The 20,272-nt window shown below is 39.0% G+C and overlaps 1 protein-coding gene across 1 annotated transcript in view; it reads right to left on the bottom strand.

Moving 5' to 3' along the window:
* Positions 1-533: 533 nt before the first annotated feature.
* The window catches only part of THEMIS (thymocyte selection associated), a 93,984-nt gene continuing 74,245 nt past the window's right edge, over positions 534-20,272 (bottom strand). Inside the window, exons 4-7 of the mRNA XM_089686376.1 lie at positions 18,220-19,232; positions 7,373-7,502; positions 1,076-1,210; positions 534-577 (exon numbers count right to left, since the gene is read on the bottom strand). Coding sequence (XP_089542502.1) covers positions 534-577; positions 1,076-1,210; positions 7,373-7,502; positions 18,220-19,232 — 1,322 coding nt within the window. The remainder of the gene's footprint in view (positions 578-1,075; positions 1,211-7,372; positions 7,503-18,219; positions 19,233-20,272) is intronic.

Raw genomic sequence — 20,272 nt, forward strand, 5'->3', positions numbered from 1 at the left:
GAAACCCAGCGTCTGGTGATGTCTATGCGTTCCAGACTTCAGGCTGTAATTGACTGCAAAGGATTTGCAACCAAGTATTAAAAAGTGAAAGTTTGATTTATGATTATTATTCTGTCCCATTACTTTTGGTCCCTTAACATGTGGGAGGCACATATGCAAACTGTTGTAATTCCTACACCGTTCACCTGATTTGGATGTAAATAACCTCAAATAAAGCTGACAGTCTGCAGTTATATCACATCTTGTTTGTTTCATTTCAAATCCATTGTGGTGGTGTAGAGAGCCACAAATGTTAGAATTGTGTCGATGTCCCAATATTTATGGACCTGACTGTACATTCCAATAGGATCAGAAGGACATCCGGACCTCGCACTTTATTATTACAAATAATAACAAATATCAAATACACAGTGAGGTAGAGAAAGGTATAAGCCAGGAATTCAATTTTTTTAGAGATTTAATTTTAATTCCTGTTACATGTCCAAGACAGGGGTTTAAACCTTTATCTACTCTATCCAAAATTGAGAAAGCAACTATACATAAGCTTTAATCTTTGAGGACTTATTCTGTTCAGTTCCTGCAGTGAGAAATGAGATAATGTAATGGAGCATACACAGGAACTTCCACTTGTTAGGATGCTGCTCTCATTAAGCTGACAAAGAGAAAACACATAAACCTCTGGTTGTTCAGAGCTGCTACCAGTCTGCTGTGTGTCACTATCAGCATATTATATGTATTTGGATATTTCTCTCATCACCAAAACTTCTACAATATAGCAACAGAAAAAAAACAAACAAACTATGCAGTCAATTTGTTAAAGAACCAAGTAATAATAGCTAGGGACACTGGTGATCTCTGTCAGTTACAGTATTACAGTATACAAGCCCCAACTGAGTACAGGCACTCCCAGAGAGATTGTAAATTAAGTTACCCATTCTTCCAATTCAGCAAAGACTCCGGTCCATTTACTCGAGTGCAGAATATTAACAGGCTTGCAAAGAGAAAATATCTACTTGGGTATCTTAGGTTTATAGCTACATATAGTAGTATAAGGTTAGAGCAAGAACATTATTACCTTGTAATTTGTCTATATCAGATTGGAATTTTAAGATTGTGGTATTAAACTGGTTTCCAATGTCTTCGATGGCCTTTTCTATATCTTGGTTCTTTTCTTCATCCGCATCCAATGTGATTACTTGCTTAGTTGGGTCTTGAACAGAAGAATAAGAATACAATATATATTTGAGGACATCAAATACTGTACAGAAAGATTGTCTTTTTGATTTAAAACGTGAACATTAAATACAAAGAAAATAACTAATTTGTTTAAAAGCTAAGTTCACCATTTACTAAAAATTAACAAATGCACATTTTTAGCAGGTTAAAAATGTGCATTCATTTATTTTTTTTTTAAAGAGAAGTCTGCAAAATCTTGCAGCCATGATTAGCAGGTCACGGATACAAATTTAGGCTCTTGCAGAGTCTCCCTCCAGCTTTCAGCTCATACCTCCGTACAAGCTGTCAGCTTGCAAACTGGAGGATATGTGAATGGACTACTGGTGTGCTAATCAGTAAACTTCCGACCCATTCAAAAGTCCACAGCTGCAGCCTGGACTTGCAGTTTTCTCATTCACAGGATCCTGTGAATGAATGACGCAGCTATGTGGGCGAATCTATTTTCAATATTTGACAGCAGGTGTGGGAAGAGGATCCACACCCCCTGTCACAGGGAGGAGAGGATGCAGGCCTGGAGAATGTTACACATTATACCTTAAATATGGGTGCAACATGCTACAAAAGGTGAACTTTTTCCAAACAACAACAAAAAAAATGGACACATGACAAAATGTAGCAAAAATCTTTACAATGGAAAAGGCAACTTTGTATTTGACACCAGCGGTGTAGAAACTGGTTTCACAGCAGCTCAAACATGAGTTTCTAAATGAAGCAAGCAGCAGGGCACTAAGTGAACAATGAACACTTTAACATTCAGCAAAAAAGGAAGTTGTAAGTCCCAACAATACTCAACATACTTCACCTATAAAAACTGGCACAGCACCCTGTCCCTTGTGGCAAACACCACTCTGCAATGCATTCTGTCTTCATTACTTGCCAACATGATGCAATAAAAATTCCACATACTGGTAGGTTCCATGCAGGAACACATTCTATCTAGCTCTCCCAAAGAGTGGCACATAACAGTATCTCTGCATATCTACTTTTTCATTTGTGGCTGTTATCAACCACCTATGATGTATTTGTGTTGGCTTCTAAAATTTGGCATATTTGGTTTTTAGAAATAAGAATTTTAGTGCAAGAAATTTCATCACACAAGTTCTCACATGAACAGATAGTAACCTTACAACACCTGAAAAATTACTGCATCACACACCATAAAGTAAAATAAAAAGGTAAACAAAAATTACTCCTAACCTCGAGGTAGACCCTAAACCAACAATGGGCAAACTACGGCCCGGCGGACCTTTTAATCCGGCCCGCGGAGCTAGGATCCTCTCACAGTCCGCCCTGAAGACCAGTGTAGCATGAAAATCTGTCTCCTATGAGGATCTGTCCCCCTCGACGTATCTGCGCATGTGCCGGAGATCGCCGATTGGCTGCTAATGCCTGAAACTGGCACATGCGCAGATACGTCGAGGGAGACAGCTCCTCATAGGAGACAGATTTTCATGCTATACCGGAACGGCGCAGGAACACAGCGAGAGGAACGCGCGGAGCAAAGGTAAGTGAATTGACACAGGGGGGACTTGGGGACTTAATATGGGGGATGAATTAATATGGGGGATTAATTACTATGGGGGATGAATTACTATATGGGGGATGAATTACTATATGGGGGATGAATTACTATATGGGGGATGAATTACTATGGGGGATGAATTACTATGGGGGATGAATTACTATATGGGGGATGAATTACTATATGGGGGATGAATTACTATATGGGGAATGAATTACTATATGGGGGATGAATTACTATGGGGGATGAATTACTATATGGGGGATGAATTACTATGGGGGGTGAATTACTATATGGGGGATGAATTACTATATGGGGGATGAATTACTATGGGGGGTGAATTACTATGGGGGGTGAATTACTATATGGGGGATGAATTACTATGGGGGGTGAATTACTATGGGGGGTGAATTACTATGGGGGGATGAATTACTATATGGGGGATGAATTACTATATGGGGGATGAATTACTATGGGGGATGAATTACTATATGGGAGATTAATTACTATGCTTACTATGGGGGAATATTACTATACTTACTATGGATGACACATACACATCATTCATCTACTCTTGGTCCGGCCCCCGGGTCCAATATATGAACCCATTGCGGCCCTCAAGTCAAAAAGTTTGCCCACCCCTGCCCTAAACCATACCTCACAACTTACTGAGATTGGAATGAGGGACACCTTTTAGCAAAAGTATGTACATGTAGGACCCCCCCTCCACACACCCCTTAAAGGACAATTATACAAAAAAAATTGGTCAAACCCACAAGTCCACACGTACTCTTTTACCACTTCTATTCCTTTATATTGGCTTTTGAAATTTACAAATGCAGCAATTCAGAAATTGGATGAAAGGTTTAGCACTGTAAAACACTTTTTAATAGATTAATAGTGCATTTTATATACAACTATATAGATCAGACCAAATTGAGGGACAAAGGTGGAGGAAGGAGGGACAGAGGGACTTTGTTCCAAATGAGGGACAGTCCTTTGAATTAAGGGATAGTTGGAAGCTATGCCTCAACTGAGCCATAAACATCACCCTTAACCTAAACCCACCCAAAGACCTAACCCTTTATATGGTTCTAACAAAAACCTTTGTATGGTTCTACCAAAAACCTAAACAAAAACCAAAACCTTAGCCTTGAGCCTAACCCCGAACATTAAAGCTCAGTTCCAATTAATAAACACTTTTCAACACCCCAGCCCAAACAGAGGGTTGCAAGTAGACACATGCAAACATCTTGCAGCATTGGCTTGTCGCAGAGAAACATATTTTTTAAACAGAATAATTCATGTGACTGCTGATGGTGTTCTCATGACACCCATAGAAATGGAATTGAATGTTGGTTCAACTAAAAACATCTAGTCAGATGACTGTAGGTCCATCAGTCCTATGTGACTAGTGTAAATGAATAACTCTCTGTTTAGTTGAAATCTATCATGTGATTGTAGTGAACTAAACATGGTTTTGGGTCATGTTTACTAAATTCAATACACAGGATTGACACATTGCTAAACTGTCAAAACTAGATTGTTCTGAGGTTCTATGTGACTGTGTACTAAGGAACTAAGCAATGCTTTAAATGTAAAAAGAAGGCTAGAGCTCCGCCTTCTGATTGGATAGGAGACATCTTTTTTCTGCTATACAATATTTACAAGACTAAAACAAAAAGAGAAAAAATGTTTTTAAAGTTTACATTTTTTTTTTTTAGTTCTGACCACAGACAACATAAAAAGGAGATATGTACACATCCTTTATACTTTCCCTTTAAAGGTAGATAAGTGTCACATCAGCAATAAAGGCACATATTAGGTTTTGAATTAATATTCTTTCCTACTCACTACAAACATGTTTGTAAAATATACATAGAAACAGAACTCATGCAATGAATTAACAGTAGAGAGTTGGTGTTTTAGTTTGGACATTTTTTTGTTCTTAGTCATCAAACACTCAGATAAACAATACTTGCTATCTAAAGCTATGCAAGAATATTAAGAGCTTCACACTAAACATTTCTTCTACTGTAACTTCTGCAGTAAATATACAAAGATAAAGATGTACATCTTCAATAAAAAACCCAAAGTGCTCAGAAGACTGTGAGATTATTCTGTTTAGTAAGAAAGTAAAACTTTTTGCATCCACAGTAAAATGTACAGTATATTACAGGGGCGGACTGACAACTCATGGGGCCCCCGGGCAATATGGGATCATGGGGCCCCTGTGTCCTTGCCCACACTCAAACCCCACCCAAAAAAGCGTATGATAAAGGTACCAGGGGCATCTCATGGGGCCCCCTACTGACCCAGGGCCCTCGGGCAGTGCCCGAGTTCCCAAATGGTCAGTCTGCTCCTGGTATATTAATATTAAATCAAACAAGACAATACACTAGAAAACACACTAAACACAAAAAACTAGATTTGGCCAAAACAATTTAAGTACCTGATTTGTACCAACATGCTATGTAACCCCCTGTTCCATATGGAACGTTGTGCATAAAACCTACACTGTACAGCTAAATAGAAAAATAATTAAAATTAAATATATATATATATATATATATATATATATATATATATATATATATTCTTTCATATGCCAGAAATCATAATGCACTCCTTTGAATGACTTCAGACCAGTCTTTGGAACAGTATAACATCTTTACTGAATTTTTTCATATTGTCAGGGAACTCATATTCAAGTGCATGTTCAAAAAAATGTCTGTGCTCAAAGAAATGCCTGTGCTCAAAGAAATGAGCATATATACAATAGAACTGTGCAGAAAATTAGGATCCTGTGCGCATCTACACAAGCATGTGTGCGTGAGCATTAGCATGAGCGTGCTTGTTCTGGTACCCAGTGGCCTATTTAAAGCCCTGCTGAACCGCGGATCATTGTTGAGTGGTTGTCAGCTCCCTTTGCTTGTGAGCTGATCCTGTGTACTCTGTATTCTGACCCAGCTTGCTTAATCTTGCTGGTTTCTGAACCCCTGCTACCAACTTTGGCTTGCGATCCAACCTTGCTTCATTGTAAATGAAATGAAGAAATGCAGCACAACAATATATAAATAAATATGAGGGTGCTCACAATCTAATACGTGCGTCTATAGATAGTGAAAACAACCTGCTGTGCTTGTGAAGATCAATATATGCTATTCAAGATGTCTCCAATGTATACATATAAACACCCATAGAAACTGCACTTAACCAGTGCTATAAATAAATGGTGCACACAAATACAAAACAAACAATCCTAAATGGTGATCTGTCCCTTTAAATCCTAAATACCATCAAGCGGACCTGTGGAGTACACTTCCTGTGTATCGTGATCTGAATACACCAACAAAAAGTGTCAACAGAATACAGTCTCAATAGTGGTGGACCGTCCCTTTAAATCCGCTGTACTCCAAGTGAACCAGTGTGAACACACTACTGCATAAACATGTACGGTGCTCCTGTGTCACCCCTTAGTGCTCTTCCACCTCCAACACTCTATTGCACTCACCTCCATAATGGCAGGTCAAACTGCGCTTTTCCCTTTAACCCGGGAGGATATCATGGTACACAGATCTTCACCACCGTATGCCAGCACTTTAAAGCAGATCCAAATCGCTCTTCCATATCTTCCAGTCACGTGTCTGCACAAGCAGAGATGGAAGAGTGATTTGGATTCAGGAGCACTGTACATGTTTATGCAGTAGTGTGTTCACACTGGTTCACTTGGAGTACAGCGGATTTAAAGGGACAGTCCACCACTATTGAGACTGTATTCAGTTTCATTGATTGGCCACTTGGCTCCTTCCAGACTGGGTTGGTACTCCCACACTTTTTTTTACGGCCAAAACATGGAAATGTACTAATAGATCAAATTTTATTTTATGGACATCCTGAAATATTTTTAAAAATATATATTTTTTAAATATATTCTTCAGATTTTTTGGGGGGCCTCAAGAAATTAGATTGGCTGTCAGTACTTCAGGATTGATCAATTTTCAGATATATCCCATACTTTGTGAACTCTATAACTACAGACTAAATATTACATCCTGATATGGGTTATTTTCACCAAAGAAATGTAGCAGGATACATCTTGCCGTAAATGTATGAAGAACATTTAGTTATTTGCAAACTAACAGAAACAAAGAAAAACGTGGGTTGTTTTTTTTTTCAAAATATTCTGTCTTTTTTTGTTGATTTAGCAAAAAATAAAAACCCCAGTGGTGATTAAATACCACCAAAAGACAGCTCTAGTTGTGTGAACAAAATTATAAAAATTTAGTTTGGGTACAGTGTTGCATGACCTCACAATTGTCATTCACAGTGTGAAATCTGAAAATTGGCCTGGGCAGGAAGGGGGTAAAAGTGCCCGGTATTGAAGTGGTTAAAAGAAAAATATGGGATTATGTTTCTTGTTTAACTCTTTTTGTACTAAGTCTTCTTAATAAATGACAGCTGTGAGGATCAGTTGTTAAAACCATGACAATTTACATTTTCAGTGATTAAGGATGTTTTAGTGTTACTTCTTTTTTCAGTAAACATATTAAAGAAAAAATGCGTTATTAGGAAATGTGTAAATACGGAGATAACTGTAGGAAATAAGCTCACCTATTTCTTTGTTTTGCTGGGCTGTGCTCTTTGTGTCTGTATCTTTCTGGCACCTGGTTGGCAAACTCTCGTGGTGACTGTTGTCTTGTACGTGTGCTACCTCTTCAGAACCTTCATCTTTCAGAAGCACCTAAAGAGCAAATAAGAAATCTATAGCCTGTGTAATTTATGCAAAAGGTGTAGTGTAATATTCTATCAAATTAATTTACAGGAGTTTTCCATTTGCAAAAGGATAAGACCTATTTGCAGCCGCTCTAGATGGATGGAATACTTATATCTTGAGAAAAAAGTATAACCTTGGTGTCTTCACAAAACTGATTGTTGAGCCTTTTGAGAATCTACAACTTTTGCAAATGACCCTTTATTCTGAAAGCTTTTCCCATACAGCATGATTCCAAAAAAATCCACAAAACATTACGTTTTTAGCCACCCAAATATAATAATTTACTATTAAGCACATATAAAATTGCAAATTTTCAGACATGAAAGAAAAAACGAAATGGTCAAGTATAATTTCTGATAATAGGTATACTTTTCATAAATAACCTCTTCCTGTTAACTTTGTTGTGCCATTAGCCCATTCTGGAAGAATTGTGAAGGCTTCAGTAATTTGTAGCAGTGTCACTGACTTCCACAGCCCTCCTGAAAACATTAGCAAGTCTTGAACATTTTTTTCTGAACTATCCTTTCCCCTGTCCAATGGAATGAAGTCTAAGGATTTGAATACCATGGCCTGTACAGTTAATTTATAGTACTTTTTGGTCAAACCACAGTGCCATATACAGTTGCAAGAAAAAGTATGTGAACCCCTTGGGATTATGTGGAGTTTTGCATGAATTGGGCATAACATGTGCTCTGAACGTCATCTAAGTCACAATAGAAGAACACAGTCTGCTGAACATAATACTACACAAACATTAGATGTTGCCATGGTTTAATTGCACATAACATGTAAACATTCACAGTGCAGGGAGGAAAAAGTATGTGAACCTTTAGACTTAATAACTGGTTGACCCTCCTTTGGCAACAATAACCTCAACCAAACGCTTCCTGTAGTTGCAGATCAGACCTGCACAACGATCTGGAGTAATTTTGGACCACTCCTCTTCACAAAACTGTTTCAGTGTAGCAATATTCTTGGGATGTCTGGTGTGAATCGCTCTCTTAAGGTCATGCCACAGCATTTCAATCGGGTTGAGGTCAGGACTCTGACTGGGCCACTCCAGAAGGCGTATTCTGTGCTGTTGCAGCTATTGTTTTGTTGAATTACTTGTATGCTTTGGATCATTGTCCTGTTGCATCACCCATCCTCTGCGGAGCTTCAGTTGGTGGACAGATGGTCGTACGTTTTCCTGCAAAATGTCTTGATAAACTCTGGAATTCATTTTCCCATCAATGACAACAATCCGTCCAGGCCCTGAGGCAGCGAAGCAGCCCCAAACCATGATGCTCCCTCCACCATGTTTTACAGTGGGGATGAGGTTTTGATGTTGGTGTGCTGTGCTTTTTTTCTCCACACATAGTGTTGTGTGTTCTTCCCAAACAACTCAATCTTGGTTTCATCTGTCCACAGTATATTTTGCCAGTAGTGCTGTGGAACATCCAGGTGCTCTTTTGCAAACTTCAAACGTGCTGCAATATTCTTTTTGGACAGTAATGGCTTCCTCCGTGGTGTCCTCCCATGTACTTCTTGTTTAATGTTTTCCTTATTGTAGATGTGTCAACAAAAATGTTAGCATGTGCCAGAGATTTCTGTAGGTCTTTAGCTGACACTCTGGGATTCTTCTTTCCCTCATGCAGCATTCTGCGCTGTGCTCTTGCAGTCATTTTTACAGGACGACCGCACCTAGGGTGAGTAGTAACAGTGCTAAACTTTCTCCATTTGTAGACAGTCTGTCTTACCGTGGACGCATGAACATCAAGGCTTTTGGAGATACTTTTGTATACCTTTCCAGCTTCATGCAAGTCAACAATTCTTGATCGTAGGTCTTCTGAGAGCTCTTTTCTGCGAGGCATGGTTCACATCAGACAGTGCTTCTTGAAACCAGTAAACCCAAAACAGGTTTGTGTTTGTTAAGGGCAGGACAGTTGTCAGCAACACGTCCAATATCATCACACTGATTGGAGTCAAGGTTGGCTCACCCCTGGCTCCAATTAGATCTGGGAAAAGTCATTAAGCTAGGGCCTCACATACTTTTTCCTCCCTGCACTGTGAATGTTTACATGTTATGTGCAATTAAATCATGGCAACATCTAATGTTTGTGTAGTATTATGTTCAGCAGACTGTGTTCTTCTATTATTGTGACTTAGATGACGTTCAGAGCACATGTTATGCCCAATTCATGCAAAACTCTACGTAATCCCAAGGGGTTCACATACTTTTTCTTGCAACTGTACTTTACCAGTTTGTGGTACTGAAAAATTTCAACTCCTGTAATTACAAATCCTGTACTGTATGTGAAACCTTGGACATGGGTCACAAATAAATTGATATTTTTGGAAACACTTTTTAAAATGCTAGCTGCTTTGTAATACTTCCACTTTCCCAAATCAGTGTTTGCATACACTATAAAATGCAGAAGTGGGAGCCACTAAAGCTGGCCGTACACTCATGGAATTTCAGCTGGTTTCTGATGGATCAGCCAAAATTCGAGCAGAGGATGACCATGTTGACACCTTACCACCAACTATACTTTGGTTTGAAAATCAAAGCAGCAGGGTGGATAATTCTCAGCTCAACAGTCACTGAAGTCAATCAGCTTAAGTCACTGTTTGGCAGTGCCAACTATATTCTGACAGCCACCAGTGCTGGCTATCAGAATACAATAACTTCAGTAGGACTTTACAGACTAAGGCTACATTCACACTGAGCTGAGGCTTTTCAGGTGTTTTTGAGCAGATTTGAAAATATTATAGGCGTTTTTTTCATGAGTTTTTCATGCCAGCGTTTTTGCTTTGGCCAACAGAAACCTTTGCAGATGTGTCCTAGGCACATACAACAGGAAACTCAGAATCAAGCACATGGCTACTGTACACAGAAGTACTATACCTTTCTCCTTGGTCTGGAGAGTATTGTAGCCGTTCCACTGGGGCAGCAAGTTTTGCCCCACTACCTCCCAGGCTCTGGTGGTCTTTGCCCGACTCTTATAAATAGATAGATAGATGTAGGGGTAGCCAAAATGAGAGCAATGAATCCAGAAGCAGACTCTCCTCCATTTTGATCACAAGATGTGTATTTATAAGATGTGGAGTGATGCCAGAAAAAGGGGAGGGGCCTGAAACCCCCTTGAAAAAACGCTTGAACAAACACTCAAAATGCTAATTTCTTGCAGTTCAGGCATTTTCCTTTCAAGACTATGGAGACAAAAATGCCAAAATCTGCCTGAAAAGTAGCGCATGTTTTTTTTTGAGCGACAGGCATTTTGCTACAGGCCATAACATGCTTAAATGTGAATGCAGGCCATTGAAATGAATGGGATTTTCCTTGTTCAGCGTTTCTGAGCAATGAGCTGAAAAACGCTCAAGTGTGAATGGGGCTTAAAAGCAAACCAGAAACAATAAAATAAACAGTGCAATTTAGCAAGGGATTTTATGGTAATATAGTTCAAAAGGCATAGGTGACATCTCAAAGAGGAAACCCTAGTGTTATGTGACAGTTTTTAAACCAAAGAATTTGGAGAATTTAAAACAGGAATGCATTGAAGTAAACAATATATACTGTATAGAGTGTAACAACAAACCCTTTCTTTGCTTGCAAGCCTCTTGCAAAAGAAAACCACAAGCTGACTACAAGCTACCACAATGAAAGCTTTATATTATCCAAAGACAACTAGCTTATTTAGTGTTCACCACTTCCTGGAGAGGTTTTTCTTCTCTTGTAATTAGGTTACAGGTTAGAAATACATGAATTCTTACAACCAGGATTATATCATTAATTTTTGTTACAAGTTTGAGTTTTTTTGCTCATACTGGACAAGTTTTCTATATGTATATTAGAGGTCAGCTAAAACAGACAGCTTACAAAAAGGAAACCCACACACCAGAATGCTGTTTAAGGGTCTCTTGCCTGTGTTCATCCATCACTGTGGTATATAATAGAAACAAAAGTTTCCTCTGGAGGGGCCTGTGTAAGCACAGTATAGTACACAATGAAAACATTTGATCTTTTAGCTTAGTGGTCTCCAAACTGAGGACCTTTCCTTGCTTTTATACAGCCCTCGAGGCATTATTCCTCCCATTGCAAGCATTAGCATGGCATAGTTTCTCCCATTGACATTGAAAATAGGGCGCTATTCTTCCTATTGACACCAATGATGGAGCACTATTCCTCCTATTGAAACCAACCATGGGGCACTATTCCTCCCATTGCTACTAACGATGGGGCATTTTTTCTCCCATTGAAACCAATGGGGCACTATTTCTTTCATTGATACTAACGATGGGGCACTATTCCTCCATTAATACTAACGATGGGGCACTATTCCTTTCATTGATACGAACGATGGGGCACTATTTCTTTCATTGATACTAATGAAGGGGCACTATTCCTTTCATTGATGCTAATGATGGGGCACTATTCCTCCCATTGATACTAATCATGGGGCACTATTCCTCCCATTGATACTAATGATGGGGCACTATTCCTCCCATTGATACTAATGATGGGGCACTATTTCTCCCATTGATACTAACAATGGGGCACTATTTCTCCCATTGATACTAACAATGGGGCACTATTTCTCCTATTGATAGGAACGATAGGGCACTATTCCTCCCACTGATACTAACAATGGGGCACCATTTCTCCCATTGATGCTAACAATGGGGCACTATTTCTCCGATTGATACTAATGATGGGGCACTATTTCTCCCATTGATACTAATGATGGGGCACTATTCCTCCCATTGATACTAATGATGGGCCACCATTTCTTCCATTGATAACAATGATGGAGCACTTTTCCTCTCACTAATAACAATGATGGGGCACTATTACTCCCCGTAATACCAAAGATGGGGCATTATTTACTCCTGCTGTTGCCAGGACATTTTCTTCTTCCACTGACCAAAGTCTGCCCCCCCTAAAGTTTGAAGGACGGTAAACTGGCCCTTTGCTTAGAAAGTTTGGAGACCCCTGTTTTAGCTTATCATGAGACATTTTGGGTCTGTCAAGACCTGCAGGCTGATCCAACCATGCCAGAATGCAACCTCTCTGTTTAAAACACACCACCCTGACTCATCCCAAAGCAAACTCAAATTACACCCCAGGATTGGGAAAGGTGTGGCCAGTACTTAAAGTAGAACTATAGGCTACATTTTTTTTTCTCCTGTCAGTTTATTTTTTTGCCATCTGTGTCCTATTAGGGAGATTTACCTTCACTTTCGGTCCTATAGCCAAAACAGGAAGTGAGAGATAATCCCCAAAAATTAAAGGAATTCCTTGGGGAACCCCAGGTCACCAGAACTAGTGTCCCCATTTGAAAGTTTCCCATCCACAGTGCCTTGAAATAGTATTTATACCCCTTGAAATTTTCCACATTTTGTCATGTTACATCCAAAAACATAAATGTATTTTATTGGAATTTTATGTGATAGACCAACACAAATAATTGTGAAGTGGAAGAAAAATGATAAATGGTTTTCAAAATGTTTTACAAATAAATATCTGAAAAGTGTTTCGTACATTTGTATTCAGTCCCCTTTAATCTGATACCTCTAACTTAAATCTAGTGGAATCAGTTGCCTTCAGAAAACCACTCTCCTACACACTCCAATCCAGAATGGTCTCCATATTTCTTATCCAGCATATCCTCCTTATCTTGATCTATAAATGTTTAGGTCAAACGCAGATTATGTTGTGATCATATGACCATAATCAATATGGTGGCAACCAGGCTGGATATGCTGGATAAGAAATAGGAAGACCATTCTGGATTAGAGTGTGGAGGAGAGTGCAGCAATAAAGGAATAATACCTACCCAGGTTAAAAGGGAAAGGCGCTGTTTGACCTAAATATTTATAGGTCAAAATAAGGAGGTGAGAGTACATAATTGTGTTGGTGAAGGAGAAACACAGAAGGGTAATTTTGCATACAGCAGGAAGGTGCACGGATGTTTACAAGAGTTGAGTAATGTTGTTAAGAAGAATTTATATATTATAGAAGGACTCTCTATACTATATGGGACTTCTATGTCGCAAGATGAACACATTGTTTATGTAACGCACTGTGATGTTTGTATGCACTTTTTAGGGAGTCATATGGGAAATTACACAGACACTTTATTATGAGGATTGCACATATGTTATAAATTGTATATTTTGTATTGTGCGGCACTGGTTTACAGAGTATTCACTATTTGCATATGTGGGAACACATTTATATATATACTGTATGTTGAAATAAATTTTTATTACAAAATATATGAAAATATTTTTAAAAATACATTTTCAAATATACTGTATGTCTTTAAAAATACAATAATCTACATTTTTGGAATGCATTTACAAATATATGTAAAAATATATGTTAAAATTACTTTTTTATATGTTAAAAAAAATCTGAAAATTATATTCATATATATTCATATATTTTTTATTATATAAAAAATGCATTTCAACATGTAGTATATATATATATATATATATATATATATATATATATTTATATTTCGAAATATATTGAATATGACCAAAATTGTATTTCAAATATATGTAAATATATTTGGGAAGAATATTTTTTAAATATATTTTTCTTCCATGTGGGCAGTACCTAGAAAGTATAGTCAGTCACACAGGTACTACTGTGCTTCTGTATGTACCTAGAAGCTCTATACATAAATAAGTTAAATGAGAGCTTATCCTGAATTACAGCAGCGGCTGATACATACTGATAGACACATAAGGGTATGAATTCCATTTTTAAGACAAGCTGCATTTTTTATGTACCTGTAGAAAATTTCCCATGGTAGGCAGCCAAAATGCTCACGACCTGAAACATTAAGCTGGAAATATAAAGATTTGGATCCATGAATGGGCAGACTGCTTATACACAAGTCAATCTGTGGATCAACTTGTATACAACCAGCTTGTTGAGTTTTTCCTAAACAATCAGTGCCACCAGCTATAGATGGCAACACTGATCATTGCATTCTGTTGGCGAGAGAGGCTCCCTGCTGTCGGGATACAACACCACAGCGGAATGGATGCTCCCATCCACCTTGAATGTGTGGATGGGGGAATTGGCTCTTTTTTTTGGTCAACCCAATGGTTAAACGAAAAAAAAAAATAATGAATCATGTATAGCCATCTTTTCTCTGCCTTGTGCTTCTCTTTCATTTGATCATCTGATTTCACAGGTCACACGACCAAATATAGTAGGGTCATATGGCACCATCACTCTGTTGGTCATTCATTAGCATCTTCCCTGTTTACTGTTGAGCAGGCACACATTACACAGTTAAAGTTTCACCAATATAGTGGTGCAGGGAAGTAAAGCTTATGTGGAAAAGACAATACAAAGTGAGCCCTAAGCAGGGCAGGCAGCAAAGGGGGGCTGTCAAAGTGGGGAGATCCACTCTAGAATATGTACCATGGTCCATACAGCACTATTTATAGCACTAGTTATAAGGGGTAATAACCACATCGGAAGCATTATGTCATGCATTAGATTTGTTTCTTGGTTTACCTTTAAATGTGCACCCAAAACAAAATCAGACATAAGTTAATAGATTTCAAATGTACATATTATTATTACAGTTTGTATTTTGACAGTTTTGCTATGAAATGTACACTTTAGTTATTCATGATGATTGTGCAATGAAAACCATTTTAAGGGAACCTGTATAGGACATAGTCAGCAGTGGTCCCCTGTGGCTGGGATAAAAAGGCAACATTTTAATTGACATACTATAGTGTAGGAACCCTGCCCTAAGCAGTTGTGTCCCTATCTAAATTTGTGTGTTGTGGCTGGGCTGTAACCAGCCTGAGCTGTTATTTACTTTTTCTGGGCTTCCCCAGGCCTGGTGGGTTAGTTGATTCTGCCAGTCTCTGGGAGGAGATTGAAGTAAGTGTATGGGAGGATAAATGTTAATCTAACCCAGCCAATACCTGAGGAGCTGTATTCAGATCTATGGTTTGAGGAAATGGTAAATGTTTGGGAGCACCTTTCCAAAGCTCTCCTTCCCCTGGAGAAGATGTCTGTCTAAAGGATTGTTTATTGAGCCTTGCCTCAGACTGAGGCATGTGATGAAGGCCCAACAATCTGACCTAAGGCTGGATTGGTTTATTGAAGGAAGCTAGGGTCCCTTGCCAATAGATCAAGGTATTTTTTGACTACTTCCAAAGGAAAAAAAGCCTAAGTTCAAGTTCAACAACTAAAGAAAGACTGTCACTGCTCTTACAAGGCCATCTGTTTGTCTGGTTGTTTCTCAACTGTCAGCATTAATCAAAATGTGCCCACTACTACGTCAGAATATCTGTCCTCAATATTTGTGTTATTTTGGGTATCCTGCACCCCCAAACCATCTCTCCTATTGTGAGCTCAGCATTAAAAGGAAAAAATACTAAAATGACAGGCACCACACTTATATTTCATTCCATAATACACCAAGGAGAAGACCCTGAAAACTGAGATGCTAGCTTTCTAAGCCACTTGGAGGTCACCTATCACTGCTCAAGGGTAAGAAGGTGCTACAATAATAATTTGGTGCCCTAAATGGCCTGCCTTGAGCAATCACATTCCCTTCACTCCTTATCTAAGCTGGGACTCATAAGTTATCAAAGGAAAAATTCACAGTATGGCAATAGTGACCCTACATTGACTGCACCGCCTGGCGGAATCTCTAGTGATCCACAGAACGGGATTCCCCAGGACGCGGAGTCTAAGTCCCAGTCTGCCTTTTAACCAGAGCCCCTGATGGTGGGGATGGACTTGGTGCAAGGCTGAAACCAGGTCGCGACCCCTGAGTGCACCCAACTGTGGTAGAGGGGTTCCGCCGAGGGTACATGCCGGGGGTGAGCCTGATGTGAAGAGGCTGACAAGTCCAGGTCCCGAGTGGAATGGATGGATGACAGTCAGGAGTGAGCGTAGTCAGACTAGCCGGGTTGGTAACGGTGGAGGCAGGTAGGTACCAAGCAGTAGACAGAGAGCAGCTGGGTCACGAGCCAAGGTTCAGCAACGGGAGGTCAAATAGTAATATAGCAACAGGCAGGAGAGTAGTCAGGGACGAGCCGGGGTCAAGGCAGGAGAAGGTCAACACAAGTCAGGACAAGCAGGATCGGCAACAGGAACACACTTCAGAACAGGCGTACAGGAACTAGACCTTGCGGCAACCTGGTCACCGCCTGGCCAGTTTAAATAGTGCGCCCTGCATCGTCATTGGTGCCATTGGTGCCTAGGGAATCTGCACATGCGCAGACTCGCAGTCCCTGACAGGCAGTCTATGGATATTGATGATAAGTGTTTATGTCTGCAAAATGCCTCTTATTCATTTTCTTGTTGTATCATGATTGACTTAAATTTTAATTTCATCAGTGTACTACATGAGCATTACTTATCCAGAATGCAGAGTCTGGTGCATTTGATGCTTTACTGATGATAACTTGATAGACTATGATAAATCACTTGTGATATGTAAAATTAGAGCTATATAATATATAACTACAAAACTATACAGTCATTATGGTGAGATACTCTATTTTATATAATACTTTGAATTCAATAGCAGAAAATATACTATGTATTTAATAAGGCTAAAAAGATGAAAAAACTGCCAGAGGGTATAATCCATGTTAACGCTAACAAAAACAAAATAAAGTTTTGTCTGAAATTGGGATTTTAATACTACAATATAATAAGACATTTGTTTGCACATTTAGAATACATATCACTTATTTGGGTAACAGGACTGAATGAAGGAATTTGACAAATCCTGTCCATAGGATCTTTGTGAAAGGTATATTTTAAAGTTGCTCTACCAAAATACTATTATAATATTTGTTAGATAAAAACTATATACTGTAGGCCAGGGGTGTCCAAACTTTTTTCAAAGAGGGCCAGATTGGATGAAGTGAACATGGTGGAGGGCCGAACATTTTCCGAACATTCTTTGAACCATTACAATTAAATGCAAATAAATTATTTTATGCCAAGTTAATTGCAAACGACATACTTTTCATTTCATAACATTAAGATCAACTGACAGCTGAGTTTTCACAATGTATTGAAAATAAATAAAAAAAAAACTTACCTGCACTAATGTGAAGGGTGAAAAAGGTAGCTGGAGCTGAAGTCTCTGCTCGGCAGCCGGGAGGGGAAGAGAAACACACTTCACGCTGGAAGCCTGGCCCTGACGTCACCGCCCTCTGTCGCTCCCAGCGTGGCGCAGTCACGCATGCAAACTGCTCTCAAGCAGAAGACTGTCTGCCACAGAAGGGAGGGCCGTGCTACAGCCGCATTTACACAGACCAGGGAGAATGCGCCGCAGTCGGGCATGCGCACTGCCCTCTGCTCTCAAGCAGAAGACTGTCTGCCATAGAAGGGAGGGCCGTGGGAGGGCCACATTACACAGAGCAGGGAGGGCTGTTGGAGGGCCGTATTAAACCGACCCCCGGGCCGTAAATGGCCCGCGGGCCGGACTTTGGACATGCCTGCTGTAGGCTAACATCATCTTTATCAGGAATACCAATGCCTAGACTGGAGCTATTTATAATTTTGCTATATATTATAATATGGCACGCCATAGAAAATGAAGGCGGAAAGATATTATTTAGAATATTGTAATGATCTTTTGATACTCCAGTTTCAGCGATGTAATAAAATATACATAAAAGTAAGAAAGCTGCATACCTCTTGCATCTTGTTTACGTCTTCTTCATTTACATACAAAGGTGTTTTTGGAGGGCGTGGTGGTGGGGTTTGAATATTATTTTCATAACGTCTTGCCATATAATACTCCTCTTCATTGATTTCTTCAGTATTAGTTCTTGTTGGTACAGAGAACACTTTCCCTTTAAAATTACCAAGCACTTGAAAAGTAAGTTTCAATCGGAAAACAGGAAGTTCCCAAACTTCTTCAGGACTGTCATGTAAACTAACAAGGAGGTAAGAGTCTGTAATTTGCTCTTCCAATTTTAATAAGGAAGTGTTGGCCAAAATGTCCTCTCCAATTGTAAAGAGATCCCTCACTGACACCTTGACATTCAAAGGAAGTGAAAAGTGCTTACAAAGTTCAGATAAATAGTACGGTTTGTTATCTTGCACAACTTCTATAAAGCCACCTTCTACATACAATGGTAGTTTAACAGTTTCATGGGTTTTGTCTTTTATCTTCGTACATTCGAGGACATCTACAACAGTCTGTTTGCCTTTATGCATTATTTCACAGGACTGAGGCTGTTTCACCTGAAACATATCTCCAACACATATTGAGGAGAATTCTTCGTGTAGTGAATTAAACGTCTTTGTTGCTACTGCCTGAAGTTCAGACGTTTCTCTCTTGGCACACGTCAAGTCATAGACAGTTTGGAAAAAACGGGGTCTCCTTTTGAATTTCCCTTTGTAGTTAGCTGGAATGAGAAAATGTCTGCTCTGAGTGTCACCTCTTATCTCAGAAGCAATAACTCGATCTGCTTGATACTTCCCATGGACAATTATTTTTTTACCACCCTGCAAAAATGTATAGGACTTGCAATGTTTAATTGGTCCTTCCACAATTTCTGCAATAAATGGAAATTCATTGGTAGTTTTATCAAAGACATCCTGAGTAGCTAATATCTCGGTGAATAATTTAATATTAAAGCGCTCAGTAATATCCAGTACTTCCACATCAAGATCTGAAAGAAGGTTTATAGCACCACCAACTGTAATAATAAAGAAAAAAAATTCTTATAAATTTTCCTACTCTCAAAAACATATATATTCTTGCATCCTTTAAATCTACTATGTACAAATGATGATAAAAACTTTAGGAATGCTCAGCTAATAGCCACGAAAATTCATTAATCCATATAACAGCATTCTGTAATGTAATGCAAACTTTTCACAGTAAATACAAGCTGAAATAGTGATAAATAACTATAAATTACAGACAGAAAATGTAATAATTAAAGCAATGTATTGCATGAATCCTCAATTGGCTGCAAGTAAAAGGATCCCCAGAATATGTTCAATCCACTTCCTCAACTCCAAATATGCTCAGAGAAGAAGAAAAAAACAAAGGCACCACATAGTGTAAGATCAGAGGTATAACTTGTATTAATATACAGAACATCAATGCACATACAGTTAAAATGTTGTTAACTGTGCAGGGTTATACAATTCAGCTGGCATGAACTCACAGGGACCAACTTCTGGTTGCATGATGACGTCATCACGTAGCTCTCTCCTGTGCATTTCATCATAGGAGTGATGGCACCCATACCACGGAAGATGTCACTTATGGAGAAAAGCGTAGGATGGAGCTACATGTTCACAACTGGAATTTGGTCCAAGAAGTGAGTTTATGTTGGCAGGAATTGTTTTACACTGCGCAGTTAAAGAATAAGTTCACCTTTGACAAAAAAAATAATTTAGGTAAAAAAATGTGCATTTATTATTTTTTGTTGCACAAGCCTGTAAAGCACTGCACCAGAGATCAGCAGATTGCTGGTGCTATGCAGGTCTCCTGCAGACCTGTTCATTTATCTGCTTGCCCATTGGTATCTATGGGCAAGCAGATATACTGACAGAAAAAATCAATGAACAACTGCAGCAAGTCAGTTCCCCCCGGTGTCAGAATGCCTGCCAGAGTCCTGCAGTCCCGCTATAAGTCACTGATTGTGCCATTACTAGTTAAACAAAAAAAATTCCAGTATCTATACCACCAGGCAGGATGAAGACAGACAGCAAGGTCAGCAAACAG

Source organism: Staurois parvus, unplaced genomic scaffold, assembly GCF_062004578.1.
Source record: "Staurois parvus isolate SC_StPar_1 unplaced genomic scaffold, SC_StPar_1.0 ptg000397l, whole genome shotgun sequence".
In the NCBI taxonomy this organism is placed as follows: Eukaryota; Metazoa; Chordata; class Amphibia; order Anura; family Ranidae; genus Staurois; species Staurois parvus.